Here is a 27,071-nt window from a genome sequence, read left to right on the forward strand (position 1 = left end):
ATTTTGAATTAGTATGTACAAGGGAACTGAAAAATAAAGATATAAATCTAAGCCATGCAGATTATTTTACATGTACCTTTCAGTTTTCATTTATTTAGTCCAAAGGGAATTGGGAATTATAAATGTTGCATTGGTGTTATATGTTCATATAAGAAAGATGATACAAAATCCTTATCAAAGAACTTAAACTCAAAGACATAGCTGTAGTCTTACATTAGGATATGGGTGAATGTATGTTTATATTTGTTTTTTAAGTTAAAACAAAATGTCTGCTGTTTGTGTGTGTGTATGTGTGTGTGTGTATATATATATGTATATAGATAGATATGTCATTATCTGTTTTACACAGTAATTTCAATGTGTATTCCAACTTTTAGCCCCAGTTGTGCTGGATCAGAGAGCTTTGTTATAATGCCTAATGGAATTATTTTTTAGGGAAATGTCTTTACCTTCTGGGATTTTAGAAGATTGTTGTTTGAGACCTTAATGCTTGAAGGTAGATTTTGAACTGTGACACATAGTAATTTTCTAGCCTCATATTGCTTTTTTAATAAATATTCTGTTAAAATTTATGCTGTATGGATAATGCAGTGCTATTTGTTAGGTTTTAGTTTTGTTATTTCACTTGTAGTTAATGTCTGTAAAATTATTTTATTTAAGGTTGTTCTTTAGCAGGTGGCTTTTGAAATTTTGATAATTTTATCCATTAAGTTGACTTTGTTAAGCTTAACATCTACCTACACAAAGGAGGTACACTATTCATATTATTCTCTCATTGAGTTAGATGTTTTCTTAGAGAAGTGATGTTCTATTTTATAACAGTCACATCTAGCCCCAAGTGTGACAGATTACAACATATATCAACATTTTCAGTATCTCGATCACAATGAAACTATTCATTTTAAGTTCAAATTGCATTATTCTAAGAAGCTGTCACTTATGATAGGCAACTTTAGTTTAATTTGTTGATATTTTCTTATGCCACGGATAGCTTATATGAATATCCTTTTGCATTGTGAGAGGCTTATAGAAATGTGGTAAATCTGTCAAGGGTGTACAGCATTGTTTGTTTTGCTCATCCTAGTTGTCGTTTCAAGCATGTCAATTGGAATTCACTGATTAGTTTTGAAGCTTTGTCTGGTTTATTGTCAAGTTTTGAATCTGTAACTCTTTCCTCATCTCAAATGCTTTCCCTCTTTTCTCTATTACTGGCTTGTATTCTTTATAATTTCGATCCCTGACCACCTATTTTCTTATTAGAAAATGTGGAGGTACTTTTTAAGCCTGAATAGATCTTGAAAAAAAAAAAAAAAAAGGAAACTTTTGCTTCCTTTTAGCTGAGCAGTTCTTCATGTGAAACTGTGAAAGTATTCATTTGAATTGTGATTGCCAGAGAGCTACCTCTTATTATGGATTCTTAAAAAAATGACTTAGCCATCTTACTTGCTTATAAATTAGTGTCAGAATTACCTCAAATGTGTTATTTGAAGATTAAGGAGCTGAAAATAATACCACATTTTCTCAGCAAGATTGAATGACCTTCAATATTGATGCCATTGTCTCCTAAAAACCAGGGAGACATAAGTGAGTTTTGACCTATATCTTGAAGGCCTATTATATACTCTCAGTTCTTGGATTTAGGTTATTTTTTTTATTTTTCATTTTAACATTTTAAAAGTTGAGATATATTCATATAATATAAAATTCACCATTTTAAACTGTATACTTTAGTGTTTTTTTTGTATACTTACCATGTTGTACAACCATTACCACTGTCTAATTCCAGAATATTTCTATCATCCCAAAAAGAAACTCTATACCTGTTAGTGTTAGTCTAAGTTCTCCCCTCCCTCTAACCACTGTCTACCACTAATCTATTTTCTATCTCTATGGATTTGCCTTTTCTGAACATTTCATATAAATGGAATTGTACAACATGGGAGCTTTTGTGTCTGGCTTCTTTCACTTAGCATCATGTTTTCAAAGTTCATCCATTTTGTAGCAGGTAACAGGACTTCATTCCTTTTGTAGAGACGAAGTTTCACTATTGCTCAGGCTGGTCTGTAACTCCTGGCCTCAGGCAATCCTGCCTCAGCCTCCTAGAGTTCTGGGATTACAGATGTGAGCTATCATGCCCAGCCTGCCATCATTCCTTTTTGGCTGAAAAATATTTCACTGTGTAGATATAACACATTTTATATATTCATTGCTCTGTAGATAGACTTTGGGTTGTTTCTACTTTCTGCCTATTATGAATACTACTACTATCACAATTTGTGTACACATTTTTGTGTGAAGATATTTTTTTTTTTTTTTTTGAGACAGAGTCTCTGTTGCCCGAGCTAGAGTGTCATGGCGTCAACCTAGCTCACAGCAACCTCAAACTCCTGGGCTCAAGCTGTCCTACTGCCTCAGCCTCCCGAGTAGCTGGGACTACAGGCATGCGCCACCATGCCTGGCTAATTTTTTCTATATATATTTTTAGTTGTCCATATAATTTCTTTCTATTTTTTAGTAGAGACGGGGTCTCGCTCTTGCTCAGGCTGGTCTCGAACTCCTGACCTCGAGCGATCCTCCTGCCTCAGCCTCCCAGAGTGCTAGGATTACAGGCGTGAGTCATTGCGCCCGGCCTGAAGATATGTTTTTGATCTTCTTGTGTTGCCTTGGTTCTTGATATTCTTACCAATTTCAGATATTTTGTTGTGCTGGTCATTTCCTTATTTGCCTTACAGTCTTTTTACTCTCCCTTCTCTGCTTTGCTCTGCACCACGTTTCCCAAGCTCCCTTGGCCTCTGCTTCTGTGGAGTTGGATTAGTGGTGGCACTAGTTGGAGACTGGAGGTTGGGAGCAGAGGGAAGCCAGGGAATTCTCCCCTATGCCCTCAACCACTCTTGGTGTCTAAAGTGAGGCTCTATCTTTTGTAGCAGCTGTGTATTAACAGTTCTTGGTGCATTTTTCTCTGTGAGCAAGTGGGCTATATTACAGACAACCATGAGGGAGGGAAAGTTTTAATTAGACCAAACATGACAGGGTACAACTAGGTTTCCAATAATTTATGTCAAGCCTCAAAATGGATGCCGAGGCAACAACTATCTTAAACAGATTTAAGACAGCCTCTAGGTTCCTGAGCATGTCTTAGAAACTTTGAGATCTCAAGGTGATTCCTAGCATTCGGAAATGGAGAATAACAGGCATAGTACCCAGGTTTCACTTCACATGATTTAAGGTAATACAAATCACCAGAGCCATTTCTGAATGTATTTTCTAAGTGACCCCTGCTTTATTTAAGTAGCTACATCTGTATACATTATTATGTACCTTTCAATTCAAAGAGGAAGAAAATGTTTTTGGTGCACCGGTTCCTCCGTCCCTTCATCTCTGTTCCCTCTCTTCCTCCCTTCTTCCTCTTCTCCTCCTTTCTCTTTCTTTCTTTCCCTCCTTTAGCCCTCCTTCCCTTCCTTTCTTTCTTCCTTCCTTTTCCTTAGGTGTGTCTTTGATATTCTTAATCCTCAGTAAGCCTGGTAACTAATATTAAGAAGTGAAAGAGTTTGAGGATTACTAAAGGGTCTGTGTTCTTAGGGAAAAGAACATGGTCCTTTATTTCTTAATTCACATAAAGCAAGCGATAAACTTTGTAGCAATTTATCAGAGGCCTCTAAAATATCATAAAATAATTTTTGTATGATTACCAATATATCTAAACTCTAGACAAGTACTATTACAGTTTTCCCTTTTTTTCCACTGGAGTTATAAAATATAATCTTAAAATAAGGTACTTACTCTGTTAAAGCTATAGTAACCCCCAAATAATGATGTAATTAGCATCTAATTCAGTACATATATAATTGTATGTAGGTACATGGTGATATGCGTGTGTGTGTGTGTGTGTGTGTGTGTGTGTTTGTGTCTGTGTTTTAGGTTCTTTTAAAAAAAATCTATTAAGAGTTCTTGATGTTAGAAGAGTGCATGAAGGATCTAGAATTTAAATTTAATAGCATCTCCTTCCCCTCTCCCTGCTTTTCTTTCTTGAGGTAGTAATATTTATTGAATATCTTCTATGTGCCAGATACTGTGCTACATAAGTCTTGGAAATTCAGCAATGCAAAAGAGAGACAATAACTTTCTTATCTAGCAGGGGAAATGGATGCTCTTGTCCTAGCCAGTAGGAATTACCTCAGCTCATATATTAATAAAGTTAAATTGAAATTTTTTTTTAAGTTTTTTTTTTTTTTTGAGACAGAGTCTTGCTCTGTTGCCCGGGCTAGAGTGCCATGGCATCAAGCTCACAGCAACCTCAAACTCCTGGGCTTAAGCAATCCTTCTACCTCAGCCTCCCAAGTAGCTGGGACTACAGGCATGTGCCACCATGCCCGGCTAATTTTTTTCTATATATATATTTTTAGCTGTCCAGGTCATTTCTTTCTATTTTTAGTGGAGACGGGGGTCTCGTTCTTGCTCAGGCTGGTCTTGAACTCCTGACCTCGAGCAATCCTCCCGCCTCGGTCTCCCAGAGTGCTAGGATTACAGGCGTGAGCCACTGCGCCTGGACTTAAATTGAAATTTTTATGTTATTCTAAATATTTGTGGCCATTGCCATATGACTTTTTAGGTAAAAAATAAATTATTAAAATATAATTTTGTGAAGGTATTTTAAAAAGTAATCATATAAAGATATTTTCTTAAGTACTTTCTAAAGTCAAAAGAACTCAATGTAATTTAGTAATACTTATAAACAATATGCTCTTTCCAGATACTATTTTGTGAGCATTTTTTTGCTTCTTTATTTTGGTGATATTTTATGTGTTTATTTTTAAAGCAAAAGTGTTGAACTGAAACTTTTGAGGTATATTTCCAGAGAATCTGTAATTGATTTAAATGATACATGAGACGTTTTTTGTCAAACTGAACTGAGCTAGAAAAAATCTCTTAGAATAGCTGCATTTAGATTTTAATGAAACTAGGCAGAAAAGAGACTAAAGTGAATTTCCTTTTTAGTCTTTTAAATGAAAAAGTGCATCATTTGTCCTATATATCTTATTCATCATCAGTCATAGCAAAGCATTCATTCCCATGAGAGAGATAATGGAGTCAGAGAGCGGAGAGGAATGGAAGATTGTCATTCAATGCAGATGAGCTTTAATAATATTCTTATCATGAAAAATTGGGTTGCAGAACCTTAAGATTTGGAATTAAGTTGCCATAGATATATTTAATTAAAAGTAGATTGCCTTAACCTTTCTTTAAGTTAGAAATGGTTTAAAAATCTTAAATTAAATTTATAGTTAGTTTGTATTTAACTTGTATTCAGGACTTGCTTTAATAGGGATTCATTATAAAGTTTAGCCCCAAAAAGGTACATTTTAATTGAATTATTATAGTGAACATATAAAGAAAGTTTCTGAAAGAATTTTATAACTTCGTATATTGGATCAAATATGGCTTACTTTTTTCCTTATAGAAAACTTAATCAAACCAAACTAAAAACTGAGAACAAAAAAGGGCCTTGCCATCTCAACTCCTCTAGCACCTCATCAATACAATTAGTTATATTTCCTAGTATTTTAATATTATCACCTGATGGGTTGAATTCTTATTCATAATGTCCAATGGATATTACTCTTCTTAAAGTTAAAGTACATGAAGAATTAAGGTAAAGTGCATGATGAATTAAGGTAGAATCCAACATAAATCAGACTGTATATTGTGCACATATGTTGGCCTGATTGCAAACTTTCCTGTTACAGAATCAGTTTTAGGTTAATTAGGGAAAATTAGAGTGCTCCAAACTTATTCTGTGATCCTCTCTAATTGTGCATTCTTAACCTGAGGCATTTAAAAAAAAAAAAAAAGTATGGCAGACACAGAAGTGTAGCCCACTACCATTCCTCACTGAACCCGCTCCCAGCCCTGGGTCTGTATCCCTTAGTCTGAGGACATTGGGCTCCCTTGTTCAGAGCAGATACTGAAGTTTGGTCTATGTCGGCCATGGCAGTTTTCACACCTGAGAAAAGCCAGGGGAGTAGAGATGGGTGATAAGATTGACACCAATTGCTGCTCCGATCTGTGATTAGGCCCTTAGCTTCTGCCAATCAATTCATCATTGATCCTTTTCTGTAAGGATTACTAAGTGCGAAGTGAACTTTTATCTTTTACTGGCTTACTTTCTCCTAAGACCTACTCACATGAGTAGTAATAATACTTTCAGGTGCTTTATCCAACTTCAGAATGAAAACTTTGTTGTTATTAGTTTTTTTAATGGCTAGGACATGCTGACTAGCACAAAAGTATTTCAGGTTAATTGTACATATTAAATCAAAATAAACTCTGTCAAAAGCTAAGTCTATTCACTATGATTTTCATTTCATTTTTAAAGGAAAATCTTCTATAGAAAGGAGTCCCTATTTGTTCTTTTTTTTCCCTCCTCTCCACAGGGCGAGGAATCACAAACTGAAATCTTCTGTAAATACACCATCATTACCCAGAAGGAAATTGCAACATTATAGAGTTGTTAATCTTTTCTCAATGAAAATTGAGATTCATTCACTCTCAGAGGCTTCGTAAGATAGCATGGTCATGTTAGGCATACAGAAATTTGGAATTCATTGTTGTTTCAAGCAGATGGATTATCCTCATCTGAACTTTATTTTGTTTTAAACCTTCATCATCAGCTTGTAGGAAGAGCTTTCTATGTACAGTGCTGCTTCGGTCCCCAGGCCTCAGGCCCCGCAGCACAGTACCGCCTGAGCTTGGCACCATGACCCCCACCCTGCTGCGACATCCCACTTCCCCACCCTGGTCCGTGGAAAAATTGTTTTCCATGAAACTGGTCCCTGGTGCCAAAACATTGGGGACTGCTGCATAGGAAATAAGATCAAATGAAATTTTATATGCCAGAGTTTTTAGCATAGTTCCTAATATGTGGTGTAACTATTTCTTCAGTAATTCATTTTTGCTTTTGTCTAGCAATACCAAAATATAAATGGATAATATGAAAGTTATTTGTCTTGTTAAAGCATTCCCTTTCTGGGTCACCTTTGGAAGGTGTTGACCTTCTTGCTCGGTTCATTGGTGGCAGTGGTCTCAAATGAAAAGCATACCAAAGTGTTTCCATGCAATAAGTGGACTGTACCTGGTAAAGCCCACTCTTAAATTTCTCCAGGATAAAATATTTCTTTGTTATGGAATTTGGATGCATCCTTTTACCAAATGCTTTCATACCTTTTTTTTTTTTACTAGTCAGTGGAACAATATTAGTAGATAGGTGATGCTATAACTATGAAAAGTACACATTTCATGGTGTAGGATGAGGATGAAGTGGTGAAGTCATATGAGAAGAAACAACATTAGGAAAATGAGCAGGAAAATGTCCTATCATGATGCTGAAAGAAGAGAGGCTTTTACAAGGGAGAGATTGATATATACAATATTATTTATATGATATTAAAATGTAGTGAATGCTTACCTATGCAATAAGGCTTGATACAGATTGTTTCACTAAATCTTTTCAGTAGCTGAGTAAGGTAGGCAATATTATTGTCCTCATTTTCCAGGTGAGCACATTGAAACTTAGACTATGGAGCTCATACTTGACCATTGGCAGAGTCAGAATTGCATTCAAAGCGTTTTCACTGTGTCCTGTAACCACTGAGCTGTAGAAGGGTTGAGGACCATTAGTTTTAAGAAAAGTGAGTTCCAGCTGCAGATTCTCTGTAATTCTAAACCTTCCCTTTACAGAGGAAATATTCCTTAATTGAGGATTTTTTTCTATATTTTACAGAGATGGAAATTCAAATTCAGGAAGTTATATAACATTCCTAAAGTGACATATCTAGTAAATAGTAGTTCAAAGTTTTAACTACAAGTATTCTATACATATTTATTCTATTAAGGCCCTGCTTACCAATGACATCCCTAGTTTGTACTTTTGTGCCACATGTAACTTGTATGATGTACGTCTGAAGCTCAAGCTTATGCCTCAAGAAGCTGATTTATACTTTCAGGCTAATTTTATATACTGTGCTGTAAGACATCAATGTTGATTATATGTGTGTGTAATGTTATGTATGTAATGGATTTATATGTTATATATGTATAATATAATGGACCTATAATGTTTTATAATTCTTTAACTTTGAGTTATGAGACAAGAAAATTTGAGGAAGTGATCTGATTTAAAAGAGAACTCACTTATATATTTAATTTCCTTTCTTAATACATAGTTTCTGAATCCAAATTCATTTCATTAAAATAACATTTGTTTTCACCTTGGCTACCACTTTTTGAATCCACACTTACTTGGCTGTATTTATTGCACACAGTTTCACTGGATTATTTCTATTGCAAGAATTTGGCCTTTTAAGGTTATTCTGAAACTAATCTTCAAGGAAATGTCAAGAAATTTATGTGCTTATTGAGTAACATGACCTGATGATGAATTGAATAAGGTGGGTAAAGGACAGGTAGGAATCAGGTTGCAGAATGTAAAGTATGATCTCATTTATTTTAAAACATACATAAGCATATACAATATGCAAAAATTTGTGTTACTGTAAACAAAAATAAATATAGGTGTGTGTGTGTGTGTGTGTGTATGTGTGTGCACTCACATGTACAAATGGAAGTGAGTATTAAAGGAGAACCATGTGACTTTTGACTTTTGTTATCTCGGGAAAGAAAAGAGGTTTTTCAAAGGCCGTCAACTGAGCTGTATTAGCAGGACTTCTCTTCCAGACAAAAATTATAATGTATAGCATAGGAAAATAATATAGCAAGACAATTAAGAGAATCATAAATAAAATGACAATAAAGAGAAAAATAGTAAGAAAATGAGAATAAAAAATAAAATAGCAAGACATTAAAAAGAATCACAAATGGTTTGCATGGTTTAACCTTTTTTAAAAAAACAAAAACAGGGTTACCATAGTTTAAAGTTGTGTTTCAGAGTTATGCTACTGTTTTGGAGTGGTTTATAGCTATTCATTCTGTTAGGATAAGTGCTAATTATAACAGAATGATTGATTTGCAAATGTTTAGTACATGCTTTATGTTGGAAAAACTCACTATTGTAGTTTTAGACATGAATATTGTATGTAACTATAAAATAATGAATAGTTCTGGTAACTATTTAATGCACATCTATTGATTATCTGCTGTGTGCCTGATCCAGTACTGGAGCTGGAGGGATATCTATCTTATTACATTTTGGTTGCTATTCTGTATCTAGCTATTACTATTTATTTGATTGATAGTGCTACAGCTAAGATATAGTTTATTCATTTCATTGGGAACCTTAATAAGAGGAATTTAGAGGGAAAATATGCACACACAGGATTAGAACGGAGGGGTTGTGTGTATGACCTTGGTTGGTGTTGAGTGTCCTAGCTGGTGTCAGAAAAGTAAAGTCCACATAGTCCCAGGTAGGACACCAGTCCCCATAGTTGTGCTCTCACTGTGCCCAGTAGAGATCAGGATTAGGCACACAGAAAGCAAATAGTCCTCTGTCTCTAGAGTATTAGGTTTATAATGTTTGTGTGATGGACATATGGCCAGTGGTCAAGACGGGCTGAAAGAAGCTTAGTCTGTTTAAAAAGTGGTAGAGTGGCCTAGCCCTCTGGTGCCATGGGACTGTGTGTGAGACTATAAGGCAGAGCCTGGCAAGCTGGGATAGGTAGTTAAACGTGAGAAAAATATTTTAATGATATCGTTTCCAATTTAAGAGTTTTTGAATCTAATCAGCAGAGTAATTAAGAAAAACATGACTATTCATTTTCTTTGACTTTAAATAAATGGCTATTAAATTAGAAGCCAGAATACATGACAATTGTAGGTGGTTTAAATGTTCTTTATTTTAATGGAATTGCCTTAATGGCAGTTGGATTTATTCTAGATCATGTTAAGCCTCCATATAACTTGCCAGTATTTTCCTGAAATTGGGTCTCTGATTTCTGAAATGGGAGTGGGGAAAAATGTGAAAATTGATGGCCTCAAGCTTTATAAAATCCAAATTGAAACTTGTACTACAAAGAGGGAAGTTTAACCTGAGAGTTTATGCCCATATCAGCATGACATAGAGTAGCAATTGAAGTTTTCTTACACCCTACAGATCTAATAAACACATTGGATCATTTAAAAGTGATTCAGTTTTCTTGGATTTTGGATTTCAGAGAAAAAGGAACATACCCTAATGAGTTATGTCTTATATGTGTTATAAATGTAGAAATCACATATAAAGATCTATTTTAGATGCTACTAGTGGTTAGATATGGATAATTAGGCATTTTGTGAATCTTTAATAGCCTATTGAGCATTTTAGAAGATCCCTTTTTTGGGTGGTGATATTTACTATATTAAGTATATATAGGTTATATATGATATTAATTGCACATATAATTTATATATAGTATTAATTATATGTTTTATATAATCTTTTTGGAGTTCAGGACACAGAGAAAATTAAGATCTATTTTAAGATACAAGTAAACATATTCATTCCATTCATATTTTTTAATATTACTATAATTTTGCTTTTAATGTTATATTTATATAAGTTGGTTAGTGATTCATAGTAACTGGAAAGATTAAAAAATTTTTTGATTAACACACATTGTATGCCCATATCAAAATATCACATGTACCCTGTAAAGATATACAACTATTATGTACTCATAATAATTAAAAATAAAAAATTTTTTAAAATGTAGAAAAAAGGAAGTACCTAGATTTTTTGTGCTTTTTAATCATTTATGTCATTTGCTAAATACAGAGATAATTTTTTTACTCTTAGTGTATAATGGAGTCTTATTAAAAGAATACCGTTTATGTTCACTTGCAAAACTTAAAAGAAATAAGTTTTTTTGGCTAATTCTGTTCTTTATTAAATTTTCAGTTGCCAAGTTTGTGTAATATGATTTTAATTTGGCATACAAGGTTGAAAATTTATTCTTTCAGTAAATACTTGCTGAGTGCTTATTATGTGGAAGGTTCTGTACTATGCTTTGGGGTACAAAGATGAATAAAACTTGATCCCTACCTTCAGAAAGTTCATAGTCAAAGAAGGGAAAAACAAATAAATATAGACAAATGTATTAAGTGCTATAATAGATTTTAGGCTTAGGTTACTTGTGAGGAGCTCAGAGAGATACCTATCACTCTTACTTGGTGCACATATCAGCTATAGCCACTGTAATGCTGTGTAACACATTATTCATACACTCAGTGTGTAACAATAGTAAGCATTATTTACCACTCATGCATCTATGAATCTACCAGAGTGGCTCTGCTTTTTAGAGGTCTTGATATACTTAGGGAAGGTGATGGGGTAACAATTAAGATTTTTTTGGTGGAGGATGAGGCTGCTGGTGAGCAACAGGGGGGAATGTTGGAAAACATTATCAAATTCTATTGTGTAAAATATATAAAGATCACAATAGCAGCATTTTCCTGTTCTAAAGTCCATGATGCCAATTACTCCAAACTGAATGAGACCTGTAGGTCCACAATTTTTTGTGACAAAAGAGACCCCTTGCTCTCTTTTTTGAATGTTTCATCTCTTTTGAACTTTGAGTTTCCATGATGCTCCCTCTGTAAATCAGTAATGTTGGGGACGTCACGTTGTCTAATTTCTTTGCTTTTGCACAGCTTCTGGGTACCATGAGGAAAATCATGCAGGCATGTGAACTGCTGTTTGTGCAGAATCATGGCCATCGGCACTCCACAGAAATCATTTGCACCACCGAGTCGGCTCTTTCTTACGTTCTCCACGATAGCTATTTTAGTTTCAACACTTCCTTCAGAATCCCTTATTTTATTACCTCCTTATTTTCCATTCTCATAATAATTATCCGGACTTTTTAGAGAAAATAGAAGCCAGCAGAAAAGACAATTTTCAACTTCTAAATCATTTTCCTAAAAGATCTTTAAATCTGTATTTATCCTTTCCATGTGCTTTCTTTCAAATGTTAGTAGAAGAAATTGATGTCACGAATCCACACTTTGAATCTCATTCTCTTGCTTCCTTAACATTGTAAATCTGCTTACTTCCTCTTTCTCCTGCCAGCCTTCCCTCTGCTGCTTCCTTTCTCTCTTCCTATAAACTTGCTCACAGCTCTCCTTTCTTAAATGCATTGGAAAACAAAAGCCAATTCCTCTCTCAATTCTCTGTCAGTTTTCCAGAATGAAAGGGTAGGCCATTGGTTACCAAACTGTGTGTGCATAGAAAAATATTAGGGAGCTTTATAAAAGTACAGATCCACTCCTAGATCTGATTCAAGAATCTGGAGTGGAGTCTATTTTTTTCTAACTTTCAAAAGTAGCCAGGTTGGGGAACTACTGTAGTAAATAAATATTAATATGTATGGATGTGGGTGATGTTTGATCAGGTAGTATGTGATAAAATGTTACAAAAATTATAAGTTAAAAATATGTATGTATATACTTTTAATATATATATTATATAAACATATGTGCCTATATATATCTCTGTAGTAAAAATATGAGACGATTTTATACTAAGGCATTAATAATGTAGAGGGGGATGGTGTTTGAGTGTTTTAGTATCTTTTAAAAAATTATCTATGTTTTTAATTCTACACAGAATGTGTATATTTTTTGCAATAAGAAATAAAAATAGTGGTAGAAAATAGTACTCTCATGCATTTGCATTTTGCATTAAACCTTCCCTTCCCTCAATATAAGTATCTTTTCTTACTTGATCATTCTGCAGTAACAGATGCTGTTGACTACTTCCAGTTTCCTCAAATTCTTTTCTCTGTTACTTCTGTATTATCCGTCCTGTTTAAAGAACCACCCAAGTGAGAAATTACTGCTCTCTGTTACCCCTAATTACCAAACATTCTTCTTATCAAATTTAACTCTGAAATAACTTTCAAATGTGCTTTCTTTTTGCATCCCCATCTTCACTGCTGTGGTTTTAGAGAGCCGACTGAGAAGGGTATCACTGAAGCCCAAGGGGGGACCAGGAGTTCCAATGCCACTGAAAACTTATGTAACCTGAAGTCTGAAGAGAACAGTTGGGATTGGCAATTTGGAGGCCACTGATAACCTTTGCCAGAAACATTTTAGGGGCTGAAGATACATGAGGAAGCGGAGATAGGAGTTAAGAAATTGGACTACCAATGACAGGATAACCAGAGGGTGACTTGGATCAAAAGAGAGGTTGGTTTTTGTCATTGTTACTGATGTTATTTCAGCAAACACATCAATTTATCATTTTTTATTTATTTATTTATTTTTTGAGACAGTCTCACTCTGTTGCCCGGGCTAGAGTGCCGTGGCATCAGCCTAGCTCATAGCAACCTTGAACTCGTGGGCTCAAGCGATCCTACTTTTTCAGCCTCCCGAGTAGCTGGGACTACAGGCATGCACTACCGTGCCCGGCTAACTTTTTCTATATATATATATTTTAGCTGTCCAAATCATTTCTTTCTATTTTTAGTAGCGACGGGGTCTCGCTCTTGCTCAGGCTGGTCTCACACTCCTGACCTCCAGTGATCCTCCTGCCTTAGCCTCCCAGAGTGCTAGGATTACAGGCGTGAGCAACCGCGGCCTGCCTCAATTTATCATTTTTTAATGTTCGGTAAAGAATCTGGAAAGACAGAATACTTGAAAACATCAGAACATTAGAAACCAATTTAAAAAAGGTGAAAGAATGTAATCAAGGAATTAGCTTTGAATGAGAGAAAAAACTCCTTTTCCTCAGACTCAAGGGAAGGAGGTAATGATGGCCGCGCCGCTCAGTTTGTAGGTTTGAAAGCAGAAAGCTGGGCGGGTTCTTGTCCGATGGCTCCATTTTTTTGTGAAATGGAAAACTTCCTTCTGCTGCAAGGAAGGGAGTGTATAAGTTTACCTTTCTGTAAAGATTCAGTAAAGGCAATCATTTTTATAATCTCTCTCTCTTTCTGTCTCCGTCTGTCTTGCTGTCACTCTCTTTTACTTTTGTTGTTATCCTCCCTAAGGCCATAACAGTAAGGTTAATGCTAAACATGTTATCACCATTAACAAAACACTTATTGACATTTAAGGTTGAATATCCAGGGAGCATCCTGACTCACATACTCTATCACTTGCTTGGCTGGGAATGGTGACTTGTCCCGGTAATGTGGTTGAGGGAGCCCTGTATTTTGACAGACTTATATAGCTCTTTCTCTAGTGTAGCTGCCATAGGCCTGCCTAATATTTTTAAGACTTGGGAGCATGTAATGTTGAGTTTTTCTATGAAAAAAAAAGAAAAAAAAAAGAATCCACATGCAAAATGTATTTCCTAAAGCATAAGGTCCCAGAATAATAGCTATAATTGACAGTGCAAGCATAAAATTTAGTTAAAATCCTGCTGTGCACAATGTGATGGTATTTGGACGTAGGGATTTTGACAGATAATTAGATAATGAGGGGCGATCTCCCATGAATGGAATGGTGCCCTAATAAAAAGAGACAGAAGAGAGATGATTTCTCTTCTCACCATGTGAGGATACACCATGGAGGCAGCCCTCTGCACACTGGAAAGAGAGCCCTCATCAAGAACCCGACCATGCAGGTACCATGACCTCAGACTTCTAGCCTCCAGAACTGTGAGAAATAAATGTTTGTTGTTTAAGTGATCTAGTCTGTGGTTATTTGTTACAGCAGCCTGAGTTGACTAAGACAGATATTATCCACATCTCTAATATAGATAGTTGCTGAGCTGATTTAGTCTTCTTTATGTATGCCATAGAGGTTAAGAGTACACACAGAAACAGGAGTCAGACTAACATGAATCAAATATTGGCTCTGGTATTTTGACTTGGTTACTCTCCTTCTTTGAGCCTGTTTCTTCATTCATCAAATGAAAATTGTAATACTTTATAGGACTTTCAAGATAATTGAATTAGATATTGACTGTGAAGCACTAAGGACAATCCACTGTACCAAGTCATCCCATTTTTTGTTATTGTAATGATTTTATTACTTCTTCTATCACAATAAGACTCTTCATTCCCATATCATTAGTTTTGAGACAGTTTCTACTCAAATCATTTTCTTTTAAAGGGGATATGTTATTTGATATAAAGTTGCTCACAACTGCTTCCTTAAAGGTATTAGAGATACATTGGAAAATGAAAGACAATTCCTCCTTCAATTCTCTGTCAGATTTCTGGAATGATATAGCAGACCATTCATTGGTTACCAAACTCATGTGTGCATAGCAAAATATTAGGGAGCTTTATAAAAGTTTTAGAGTTGTGTTCCCCAAAGCACTCTTGCAGAGTCCAAGGTAAATTCTTACATCGTCATCATTAGCTTGGTATGCTTGTGTTGGTAATCACTTATAAAGCTACTGCTAATCTAGGCTCCAGAAGGAGAAGAGACCAATCTTTGTTTGCTTAAACCTCTGTTTCTGTTTATTTTTATTTGTTTGTCTCCTAATGTGGTCATGTTTTTCTACCTTTGCAAAGCTTTGAAACTGTTAATCATTTTCTTTTCAAAGAGTCTTCAGCTATCCAACTTGAGTCTTTATTCTATGTATTGAACAAGTTATCTTTTCACATTAAATTTTTATATGTCTCCCTAGGTGTCTTTTCCTTTACAATATCTCCATCAGAACCTGATTTTAGTCTAGTGTAAAAGCTTGATAAAATGATTGGATAAAGGCTACTTGACTTTTAAAAACTTTTTGTTTTTTAACAGCTTTATTGAGACATAAATCACATAGCATACAACTCACCCATTGAAAGGGTACAATTGGTTGGTTTTAATATAATAAAGGAGTTGTGCAACCATCACCACAATCCATTTTAAAACATTTTTGTCACCCTGAAGGAAACCCCATACCCTTTAGCTATCATCCCACAATTTCCCCAGCCCTAGGCAACCACTGATCTATTGTCTGTCTGTATAAATTTACTTATCCTCAGTCGTTCATGTAATAGTGTCATATGTGCCCTTTTGTGATTGGCTTCTTTCACTTAATTTAGTGTTTGCAAGGTTCCATGTTGTAGCCTGCATTAGTACTTCATTCCTTTTTATGGCCAAATAATACTCCATTGTATGAATCTACATTTTATTTATCCATTTATTACTTTTTGGACATGTAGTTTGTTTTCACCTTTTGGCTATTATGAGTAATGCTGCTGTGAACATTTATATGAAAGTTTCTGTATGGACATATGTTTTATTTCAATTGGGTATATAAGTAGGAGTAGAATTTCTGAGTCTAATAGTAACTCTCTGTAGCTTTTGAGGAACTTCCAGACTTTTCCAAAGTGGCTGCACTGTGTAATATTGCCTTCCCACTAGCAGTATATGAAGTTTCCAGTTTCTCCACATCTTCACTAACACTTGTTATCTATCTTTTTGACTATAGCCATCCTCATGTGCATGAAATAGTAGTATCTCATTATGGTTTTGATTTGCATTTTCCCAATGACTAATGACACTGAACATCCTTTTGTGTACTTATATGCATTTCTACGTCTCCTTTGTAGAAATGTCTATTCAGATCCTTTGCTCATTTTAAAACTTGTGCTGTTTTTTTTAATAATTGAATTGTAAATGTTCTTTATATATTCTGGATTCAAGTCCCTTATTCCTGCAGCTCCCAACCCCCGGGCTGCAGACTGTTAGGGTCTGTGGCCTGTTAGGAAGTGGGCCATATAGCAGGAGGTGAGCGGCAGTCAGCTGGCAAAACTTCATGTGTATTTACGGCCACCTCCCATAGCTCATATCACTGCCTGAGCTCTGCTCCCCGAACATTGCGCCCCCCCACCAGGTCTGCGGAAAAATTGTCTTCCATGAAACCAGTCCCTGGTGCCAAAAATGTTGCAGATTACTGCCTTATTCGATACATAATTTGCAAATATTTTCTCCCATTCTGTGAGTTGTCTTCACTTTTTTGATAGTGTCTTTTGACATACAAAAATTTTAATTTTGAAAACATTTGATCTATTAGTTTTTTCTCTTGTTACTTATACTTTTGGTATCATATTAAAGGACTGAGGACACAAAGATTTGGCCTCTGTTTTCTAATTTTAGTTCTAACATTTAGCTTTCTGGGCCATTTTGAGTTAGTTTTCTATGTTTTGAGGCAAGAATCCAAATTTATTCTTTTGCATGTGGAGATCCAATTGTTCCAGAACTGTTGGTTGAAAAGACTAGTCTTTTCTCCACTGAATGGTCTTAGTCATCCTTGTTAAAAATGAGTTGACCATAAGCACATTGGCTTATATCTGTTAAATTTATCAGATATAATGTTAACTGTTATGTATTATATAATGTTAGAAAACATTATTTTAGCTTCATTGGAATATTTTTATAAGTAGCTATAGTGTTTGGAGGGGGACCTATGTAATTGCTTTTCTGATTGGCTTAAGCTCCTGCCTTGGTCCCTCACTGTGGATTGGTTCTGGCAGAACATGTTAAGATGGAAAATTGTGTTTTAGAGTATAGAGTTTCTAAACTTAAATCTGTGCTGAAGGCAAGGAAGTCATAAATGGGTTAAGTTGCAGTCCATGGTGATATGGCATAGAACAGTGAACTGAAGTGTGTGCCTTGTGTAAGGAGAGCTTCCTACTGGACTCCGCATGTTTGCTGACACAGAGAGTTACATTTCCATGACTGGCCAGTGAAAACATACTTGAGAGCCATTCTTGGGCCCATAGGATGACTGCTGCTTCCTCTGATTATTGACTATATTACATTCACATCGCTCTCCCATTCCTTCACCTTCCTACTTTGTCCTTTTCTGTGTTCTTTCTAAGCAAGTAATGTATCTCTTCCCAGCTTTAACCATTAACTTTCCTCTGCTTTACTGTTACTGAAAGGTTACAAAATAAAAGGATGGCCAAATTCATACCAAAAACCAACCCAAGTGTCTTAGTCTGGGCTACTATAACAAAGTACCATAGACTGGGTTGCTGATATAAACAACAGAAATTTATTTATCATAGTTCTGGAGGATAGAAACCAGCATGGCTTGATTTCTGGTGAGGGCCCTATTCTGCGTTGCAGACTGTTAACATCTCACAGTTGTATCCTTACATAGCAGAGGGAGAACAAGAGAGTTCTCTGGGGTCCTTTTAATAAGGGCACTAATCCCATTCATGAGGGCTCCACCCTCGTGGCTTTTATAATCACATTGGAAATTATGATTTCAACATATGAATTTCAGGGGGACACAAACATTCAGACCATAACACCAGGTAAAAAGACACAAAAATCAGTAACATACATCATAGCAAAGATAAATGTCATTATCCTTAGGTCCTAAATAATATTTGCTTTAGGTCAAGTATAGACGGCAAGAATTGTTCAAAATTGGATAAATTTTCAAACCCAACTGTCATGATAGAATTTAACATACTGAGCATGCAGTAGGTCAGATAAACTAAAAATAAATGGAGAATCTGAATAAAATGAAATTATATATTTTGAAGGATCCAAGGGACTTCTATAAAGATGGATCATACACTGGAGCATTTTCTAGAACTGAGTTCCAGGAGGCACAGCCAGGTAGGGGGATTCCAAGCAAAGCATCTCTACTTTTACATGTTTTGTATAGTTTTTATGTTGGAACATTCTATAAAAATCTATTTTGAGGTAATTGAATGATTTCCACTGCTAAAAGTAAATAGATTGTTAACTAAATAAATGAGTTGATTGTTCCTGTATTAAGCCACAAAATAAGCTACCTTATTAACTTCATTTCCAAAGAACTAGAATTTAATAAGAAAAATTTTAAATAAAATGTAATGCCTACCACTCAGTTTCTCCCAAATAACAACAGTATTAAAGAGAATGATCAGAGTTACAATTATAGTCTGTTTGAAAACAACTGAAAACACTGTGCAACATAAACTGTAGGTTGCAGGTAGAACAATAATGAGAGGCAAGATCTCTCCTGCCGGTTCTGCATCTGATCTACAGAACACAGTAAATTATTTGAATGCCTATTTTCCAAATTCTCCCAAAGACTATACATAACAAGTACTATTCTAGATGCATTGAAGAGAAGTTAATTTATTACATACAATGGATCCTTAGAGCATTAGGGCTTAATTCGCTTAGTGAACCTTGGTTGAGCAAGGCAGGCATGTCTTGTTATTAAAATGATAATCCCCAGTGTTGATGAGGATATGGGTAGTTGAACATTCTCATGTGCTACTAGTGGGAGTATGAATTGAAACCAACTTTCCTGTATATAGTTTGTTAATCTGTATTTAGAACCACAAATGCATTAAACTATAATGCTCATTGCCTGATAATATCTCTTTTTATAATTGGTAGCAAGAAAAGAGATTTGGACAGATATTGGTACACAGAGAAATTATAACATTTGTTTTTAAGTTTTTATTATAGACATTTTCCAATCTATGGAAAAATAGAGATGAGATTCAATATTCTTATTACCCAGCTTTGACAATTATCAAAATTTTGCCAATCTTGTTTTATCTATTCCCTTGTCCCATGTACATTTAATGTTTTTCATATTTTAAAGCAAATTTTATGTAGTGTACCATTTCATCATTAATACTTTATTTATGCATTTCCTACTATCAGTAGACTTTTTTGGTAATATAATTATTATCATACTTAAATAATTAATATTTTATGTTCAATCTAGATTCAGATTTGCTAGATATAACACTATCAATCTGCAGTTAGGTTAATGTATTTCAGTTCGTATACATTTTAAGGGGTTTTCTTATTTTTCTCCTTTTTGACATATTTAATTTTCTAATTTTGTGACTTGTTTACCTGATTCTATAGTCAAAATATAATGAGACACAGTCCTAGATGACTACTAATCTGTGTTGTCTCTCCGCAAATGTATAACCATTTCTATTCATTCCTTGTTATATTTTCATGCTTTTTGAAATTGTAGACAACTAGGTATATTCATTTGTCATCTCCTTTCTTACAGAAAAGTACCATGATGTAAATATTACTTCTGTAAGAAACATGGTTAATTTCATTTAACATCATATGCAATATATATATCATCCCCTTTCTTTCATAAAAAGTATCATAATGTAAATATTATTCCTGTAGTAAAGAAACAGTTATTTTTATTTAAAGTCACACTTTTTTGATCATGGGGCCCTTTTCTTCCATCTGTGTCTTAAAATAACAGTTTAGTAAGTGAAGTCCTAGATTACAGTCATGCGCCACATGATGTTTCAGTCCGTGATGGACCACTATGCCATGGTGGTCCTATAAGATTTATAAACCTGTATTTTGAGTATACCTTTATATGTAATTAGATATATAGATACTTAACCATTGTGATACAGTTGCCTTCAGTATTCAGTACAGTAACTTGTTGTGTAGGTTTGTAGTCTAGGAGGAATAAGCTATCCCATATAGCCTAGGTGTGTGGTAGGCTATACTGTGCAGGTTTGTATAAGTGCACTATATGATGTTTGCACAACAACAAAATTACCTCACAACACATTTCTCAGAATGTATCCCCATCATTAAGTGACAGGTGTATGACTGTATTGGACTTATTTCCTAATTTACAGAAAGATACATATCACAGGACTGAACACTGTGGTTCTTTAAAAATAATGAGGAATTAGTATCCCATTGGTTCCAAATTTAGTGCCACTCTGATATACTCTAGAGGTTGTTTTTGAAAAGCACATCTGACCTAAATTGATGTATGTTAAAAGTAGTTTTCTCTAAGAAGTAATGCTGGGGTTAGGGGTCTGAAAAAGGTCATTCCCAGGGTGCCAGGTGCCAGCAGAAGTTCAGAAAAGATGACTCCTTAGTACCTAAATGAGGGGAAGAATTATTTGGCGGAGAAAAGAGAAGATATAAAAATCACAGTGTATGTATGTCAGAAAGGATTACCATTTTCTATTCCCTAAATGCTGTATGGTCCTCTCATAATCTGTGGTAAGGAAATTTCAGTTATGGGCTTTGTGACTGGGTTCTTCCTTGGCATGAACAAAGTCCCCAAATTTCTATCTTTGCCAGCAGACTTTGAATTGTCATTCCTCATAAATTCTGCGTAATATGAAGCTTGAATGATTAAATAACATCATATGGTGAGGAAGGATGTTTACTTGCTTCAAAGAGGTGATATTCCAAATTTTTAACAGCTGGTATAACATGAAGACATCCTTTCAAATGGGGTGAGATTTCTGCCATGTAAACCAGTACTGGCTTTGCATTAGCCCTGCCTGTTGTATTTGCCAGGCATGTTATCTCACTGCATCCTGAGGCCTGGGTGTGGCAAGAGTTCACATATGATCTTCAGCACATTGGTTTCTTCGTGAGAGGTGGAAAGCCCTATATATTAATAGTAAGTTGAGCCATTTCAACCATGTATAAGGAAAATTTATATCAAACTCAAAAACTCCACAGAAATGAGGTGGATAAGTGCTGATGAAGGGTACTCTACTGTGAATGAAAGAGTTTGAGATATTTGAAGGAGGCTGACATTTAAGAATTTTATGTGGGGATTATTACATTAGAAGAAGAAAGGTTGTTGGGTATGAGATAAACATAGAGTTTATGTGCCCGATGCAGTGACCTTAGTTATGTTTGCTTGCCTGTGCTGAATGTGTTTGCAGTTTATATTAAACGGTGCCTCACGCTTCATTTCTTCTCCATATCTCGATTTAAATTTTGTCTGCTGATTTTCAGTATATGGACAAATAGAATATTTTATATTATCAAATATGATGATGAATTTAGCCTGTTAATAATAAAATACATATCAAAATGTTTGCTTTAGAAATATGTCAGGTTATCCTTATTGATAAACATCAAATATCTCAGAAAATATTGCAGTAAAAGAATTTTTTCAAGGAGGAGACACGTTCTTAAAATCTTACCAAAACTAGAATAATAAGTATACATTTTTAGGGAGGATACCTAACCTTGAACATAACACTGTATGTTAGGAAATGAGGCATATAGAAAGGAATATGAGTTAGTATGTTAACATTTAAAATCTTTAATATCACTCTTGTGGGTAAAAACCTTCAAATTTTTATTCATTTTGTGATCAGTGGCCTATGCTTTTTAACCGAGCAATCACTTGGTGAGAATATTATAGAAAACATTATCTGTAGAAACTGATAACAGTATATTTAGTAGTGGTCTTAACATGTTTTTTTTTCATGTTCTGCAAATTGTCAATTTCTTTTCCCTCACATTAATACATTCAAATTCCTTAAGCTCTCAGATTTGTTCTATAATCTGTATCTCACTGGTCATCCTTTTGGGCTTTACAATTCTAGTCAATCCTAAATCTTAAATCCTAAACTTCATGTGAGTAATACTTGCCTTGAAGGATTATTTATGATATTTTCTAATTCAGACTATCCATGATCTGTTGATTTGGGATATTATTTGATAGTTTTTAAGTTTAATTTCATCTATCACTCACAAAACTGTAAGTAGAAAACACTTGAACACACCAATTTAACTAGGGAAATTATTTCTAAATTGTGGTCCCTAGGCTAGTGGCATCCACATCACCTGGGAACTTTACAGAAATGCAAATTATTAGGCTCCACCTCAAATCTGAATCAAAAACTCTATAGGAGTGGGGCTCAGCAATCTATGTTTTAACAAGCCCAAGTGATCCTAATGTGAGCTGTAGCTAGGAAGCACTGAACTAGGGACTTCTCTGGTTCTGTGTATAGTTCTGTGCTTAGTAGAGAAGCAAATACTTATTGCGTTTGGTTCTATGCTCAGGCCTACATAGTGATACAAACTATTTGCATTAAGTACTTAATTAAATTAAGTCTATCTCATGTACTCAGTATAAGTCATACAGGATTAAAATGGAAAAAAATTTGAGTAATCTGGATCTAAAGTTTGCTCTATAGATAGGCTCTGATATGGCTTAGAACCACGTATCATTATTATTAAAACTATTACTTTATTTTCACTTATGTTGAGAAATAAAGTCACGTGTCTTATTTCACAGGACATACATTTCCCTAAAATGTGACTATTAACTTATATTTTTAATTGTGTGCTTCCACAGTTGTTTCCTGCAATCATACATAGGTGTACCTTAATGATAGTGCCTTCTTTTTAAACTAAGAATTTAATGTTAGTTTTTTGTAATTTAATTTTTTTTAAATTTTAATAGATTTGGGGGGTAAAAGTTGAATTCCATTACATGTATATATTGTATAGTGGTGAAGTCTGGGCTTTTAGTGTATTCATCACAGGAATAGTGTACATTGTACCCCATAGGTAATTACTTCTCCCTGCTTTTGAGTTTCCCGTGTCATTGTGTGCTCTGTGTGTCCTCTTGTGTAGCCATAGTTTAGCTCCCTCTTATAAGCGAGAACATGTAGCATTTATTTTTCTGTTCCTGAGTTACTTCACTTAGAATAATGGCTTCCAGTTCCATCCAAGATGCTGCAAAAGGCATCTAAGCATTTAACATTAAGTTTGTAAGAACAGATCCAAATCCAATCGTTTTTCTGATGGATTATTTTATTTCTGGAGCTTAAGATATGTGTATCCTATGGAGAAAAGCTCATACTTTTATTAGGTATTTTGAGAAACTCATATTAGGGGGAACTGGTTTTATTGGAAAAAAATCTTTCATGTGACTGAAGTACAGTAGAATTGGGTATCTTGGTTGGTGCCCGGGTTTTAAATGGAAAGAAGAAACACTAATAAAGGAATGTGAGAGAGGAGAATTCAAGGCTGAACAATGATTGGAGAAAGAGTCAAGGAGGTGAAAGACTGGTGTAAAACTTGTTTAAATAGATCTTAAAACTCAAATGTCAACAAGTTAAAGAACTAGTTTAACTGATATTCTAAAACATTTCACAGTGCTGAAAACAGTTCTTTGAAATAAATCTGCATATGTAAATTTCACATATCATTGAAGTTTCACCTTCAAAGTAACAAAATCTTTATAGTTGAATTTTTAGTGGATATGCCATTATAAATTTAACTATTTATTTTGGTGCACTGTTACTCAATTTAACCTTTTCTTGATGAGATGTGACTCAATTTGAACACTAATTTCGGTTTGGCATTGAGCAGTGCTTACATTAAGCATGCACTGCATATTTAATGAGTGAACGAATGAACTAATGAACTGTACCCTTTACTTTTAGAGCTAAATAATCAGGAAAAGATCTGCTGTTTGCCTTAAATGATTAGGTTAAAAAGAAATTCAGTAATTATATGGTGTTATTTATACTCAGTTATTTATATTTCAACCTTTTATTTTTCTTTTTTTCTCTAATTATGGACTAAACCTTTTGTTTTGGTAATGGAATATCACTATATAGGTGAGATGCATTTGAGGTTCTAGGGGCAGAGGAGTATAACACCAGGCTTGTTGAGCTGTTCTTGAAGTAAACCATTTTTAGATTGTCTTTATAATGGGGAGTAGGCAAATGTTTAGAAGAACCTTTATTTAAATATTGTTTCTTACTCCCATCCTACTCCCATGTTCAGACTGGCTAAAGTGAAGATTCTCAGAGCCCATGGGGTGAAAGAGTTGGTGGGTGAAGGAGGAAAACCTGGCATAAAACAAGCTTCCTGATGCTTTACTATCTCCCAGGTTGAGAATCTAATGTCATAGCAACACAGTGTGTGCCACAGGGCTAGTCAATTTTTTTTTATATTATGAAATATTTTAGGCATAAAAAATAGCAAATAATGTAATAAGCAAATGATATAGTGTGAGTACACCACTCACCTTAAGAAATAAAATATTACAGATATTATTGAAGCTTCTTGTATTCCCTCTACGTGCAGGGAATCAGCATGAAATTTGATGTTTCCTATTCGTTTTTCTGTTTAATATTTTTACTACATACATATGGATCAATAAGTGTTATATAATACTATTTTGCATAATTCTTGAATTTGATATAAATCATATTTTTCCGTACCCCTTTGAAATTAACTTTTGTTTCAGATATTTGTATATACTGATATATTCATTGTAATCAATTCATTTTACACCATTGTATAGCATCCTGTTATTTATTTATACCACAGAGTTTTATCCATTCTGTGGCTCATTTAAATTTTGATAGCTTCCAGTTTTTTGCTATTATAAACAATTCTTCAGTGAACATTTTTGAATGCTTTCTTGAGCATTTCTCTAGGCTGTTTGCTAGGAGTAGAATTGTTGGGCCATAGGGTTACCATATCTTCAACTTTGCTATGTGATGCCAAGTTGTTTTTACCAATTATACTCTCAGCAGCAGTGTTGTTTTATATCCTTCCTGCCTACTTGATATTTTCAAACTTTTAATTTTTGCCAATCCAATGACTGGTAAGTTTTATCTCATTGTTGTTTTAATTTCTGATTCCCTGAATATGAATGAACTTGAGTATCATTACATATATTTATTGGCTAGTCAAGTGTCCTCCACTGAGTATATTCTTTGTCCGTTTTTCTAGTAATGTGTTTTCTTTTTTTCATTGTCTTATAATGTTCTTCATATATTTTGGATGCCCTCTTTTTTGGTAGTTTCATTACAAATGTGTTCTCTCATTTGGTAGTTTGTCTTGTTCTGTCCATTTATTTATCTGTCTATGAAGATTAGTTTATAGCTTTAGTGGTCAAATTTATCAGTCTTTTCCTTAAAGTTTTATAGGGTTTAAAAAATTCTTATTTAAAAAGCCTTTATAAACTCCAAGATTGTAAATATATGTTTCTCTGTATTTTATCCTAAGCGTTTTACATTTTTGCCTATAATACTTAACTATCAATATATGTTCAAATGATTTTTGGGCCTGTTATTAAGTAGACACACATTTCATTTTTTTTTCTTAAGGATAACCAATTGGCCTAGCACCATTTATTAAATATGTCCTTTACTTACTGATTTAATGCCTCTTCTATGTTAAGTTTCCATGTGTGTAAGTCTGCTGTTGTACATTTTTGCTTTCTTCCAAGATCAGCAGTCTACCTTTTCTTTTCCTCCTATAGTTCATATATTTTTCTACTTTTCTTGTTTGACACATTTTTGTTAGATTTTAAGTCAACTCTGTCACACTCTTATGAAGTTGAGTAAATATTATATGATTTTAAGTATTTTTCATCTTTTTTTTCCAACCATGGCATGTATCTTATTTAACTGCCTAGAATGCATTTCCGTTTGTTCATATTATCTCTCTTTGTTGGTGTTTTTTTTAAAAGACTCATCACTTTCTTTTACATTCTACTTAATGACAGAAGTATTAGAGTTGAAAGTACAATTGAAAATGGTTATAATCTTTATTTAATTTTAAGGTGCATAAGGCATTTCTTATAAATAAATTAAGAATAACTTTTTCTAAACTGCTAGTATTTTGATTAACACCTTAGAAAATATTTTTTTTAGACAATTTGATTTTTTTGTACAAGTAGACAGTATATTATGCTTTGCTTGAAATTAACTAATCTTTTTTCTTTTTTTTAGATGGTTGGAATCCATTTTCACACCCATATAAAAAACTGGATTTTGGAAAATGGGAGCTGTATATCCCACCAAAGCAGGATAGATCTGTACCGGTACCTCATGGATCCAAATTAAAGGTATATTGCTCCTTCCTATTTTTACTTGAACTTACCGTTTTCTTTTTATCCTGTGTACGAAGTTTGATTTAAAATATTAGAATGTATAATTGATGAGTGATTGGTGATTGTGGGAGATACTGTGTAAATATCCAAATAGAGGAAAGTTTAAGAGAGAGCATCAAAAATTTGGATGTAGATTAGAACTATTTGTCTGGTAAGGTACCAAACCTAGTTGTATTGTTATCACAGATTTAGAAACTTTATAAAAGAAGTGATAAATAAAAAGTGATTTTGAGTACTTACAAAAGATTAGCATGGAAAACAGTTTAATAGAGTAATGAAAACTGTCTTAAAATCAGCAAGTGTAGAAAAGATTTTTATCCTTAAAGAGAGTCTTAATAAAATTGATTTTGTGATAGGCCACATGAATGTGAGAGGGGATACTATGTTGGAGGCTCATACATTTTGGGGACATGCTTCTGTTTATTCACCTTTCTGGCCTATGACATGGGTATATCTGAGATCTTTTTTCTCCTGTTCTCCTGTGGTAAGGCCACCTGGATCTGCCCAAGGG

General features: G+C 34.3%; 1 protein-coding gene across 2 annotated transcripts in view; it reads left to right on the top strand.

The window, feature by feature from the left end:
- The window catches only part of GBE1 (1,4-alpha-glucan branching enzyme 1), a 263,584-nt gene that overhangs the window by 53,277 nt on the left and 183,236 nt on the right, over nt 1-27,071 (top strand). For both annotated transcript variants that reach the window (XM_045540452.1, XM_045540453.1), the window contains exon 3: nt 26,400-26,515. In XM_045540452.1, coding sequence (XP_045396408.1) covers nt 26,400-26,515 — 116 coding nt within the window. The remainder of the gene's footprint in view (nt 1-26,399; nt 26,516-27,071) is intronic.

The sequence above is a fragment of the Lemur catta genome, chromosome 1 (genome assembly GCF_020740605.2).
Source record: "Lemur catta isolate mLemCat1 chromosome 1, mLemCat1.pri, whole genome shotgun sequence".
Classification (NCBI taxonomy): Eukaryota; Metazoa; Chordata; class Mammalia; order Primates; family Lemuridae; genus Lemur; species Lemur catta.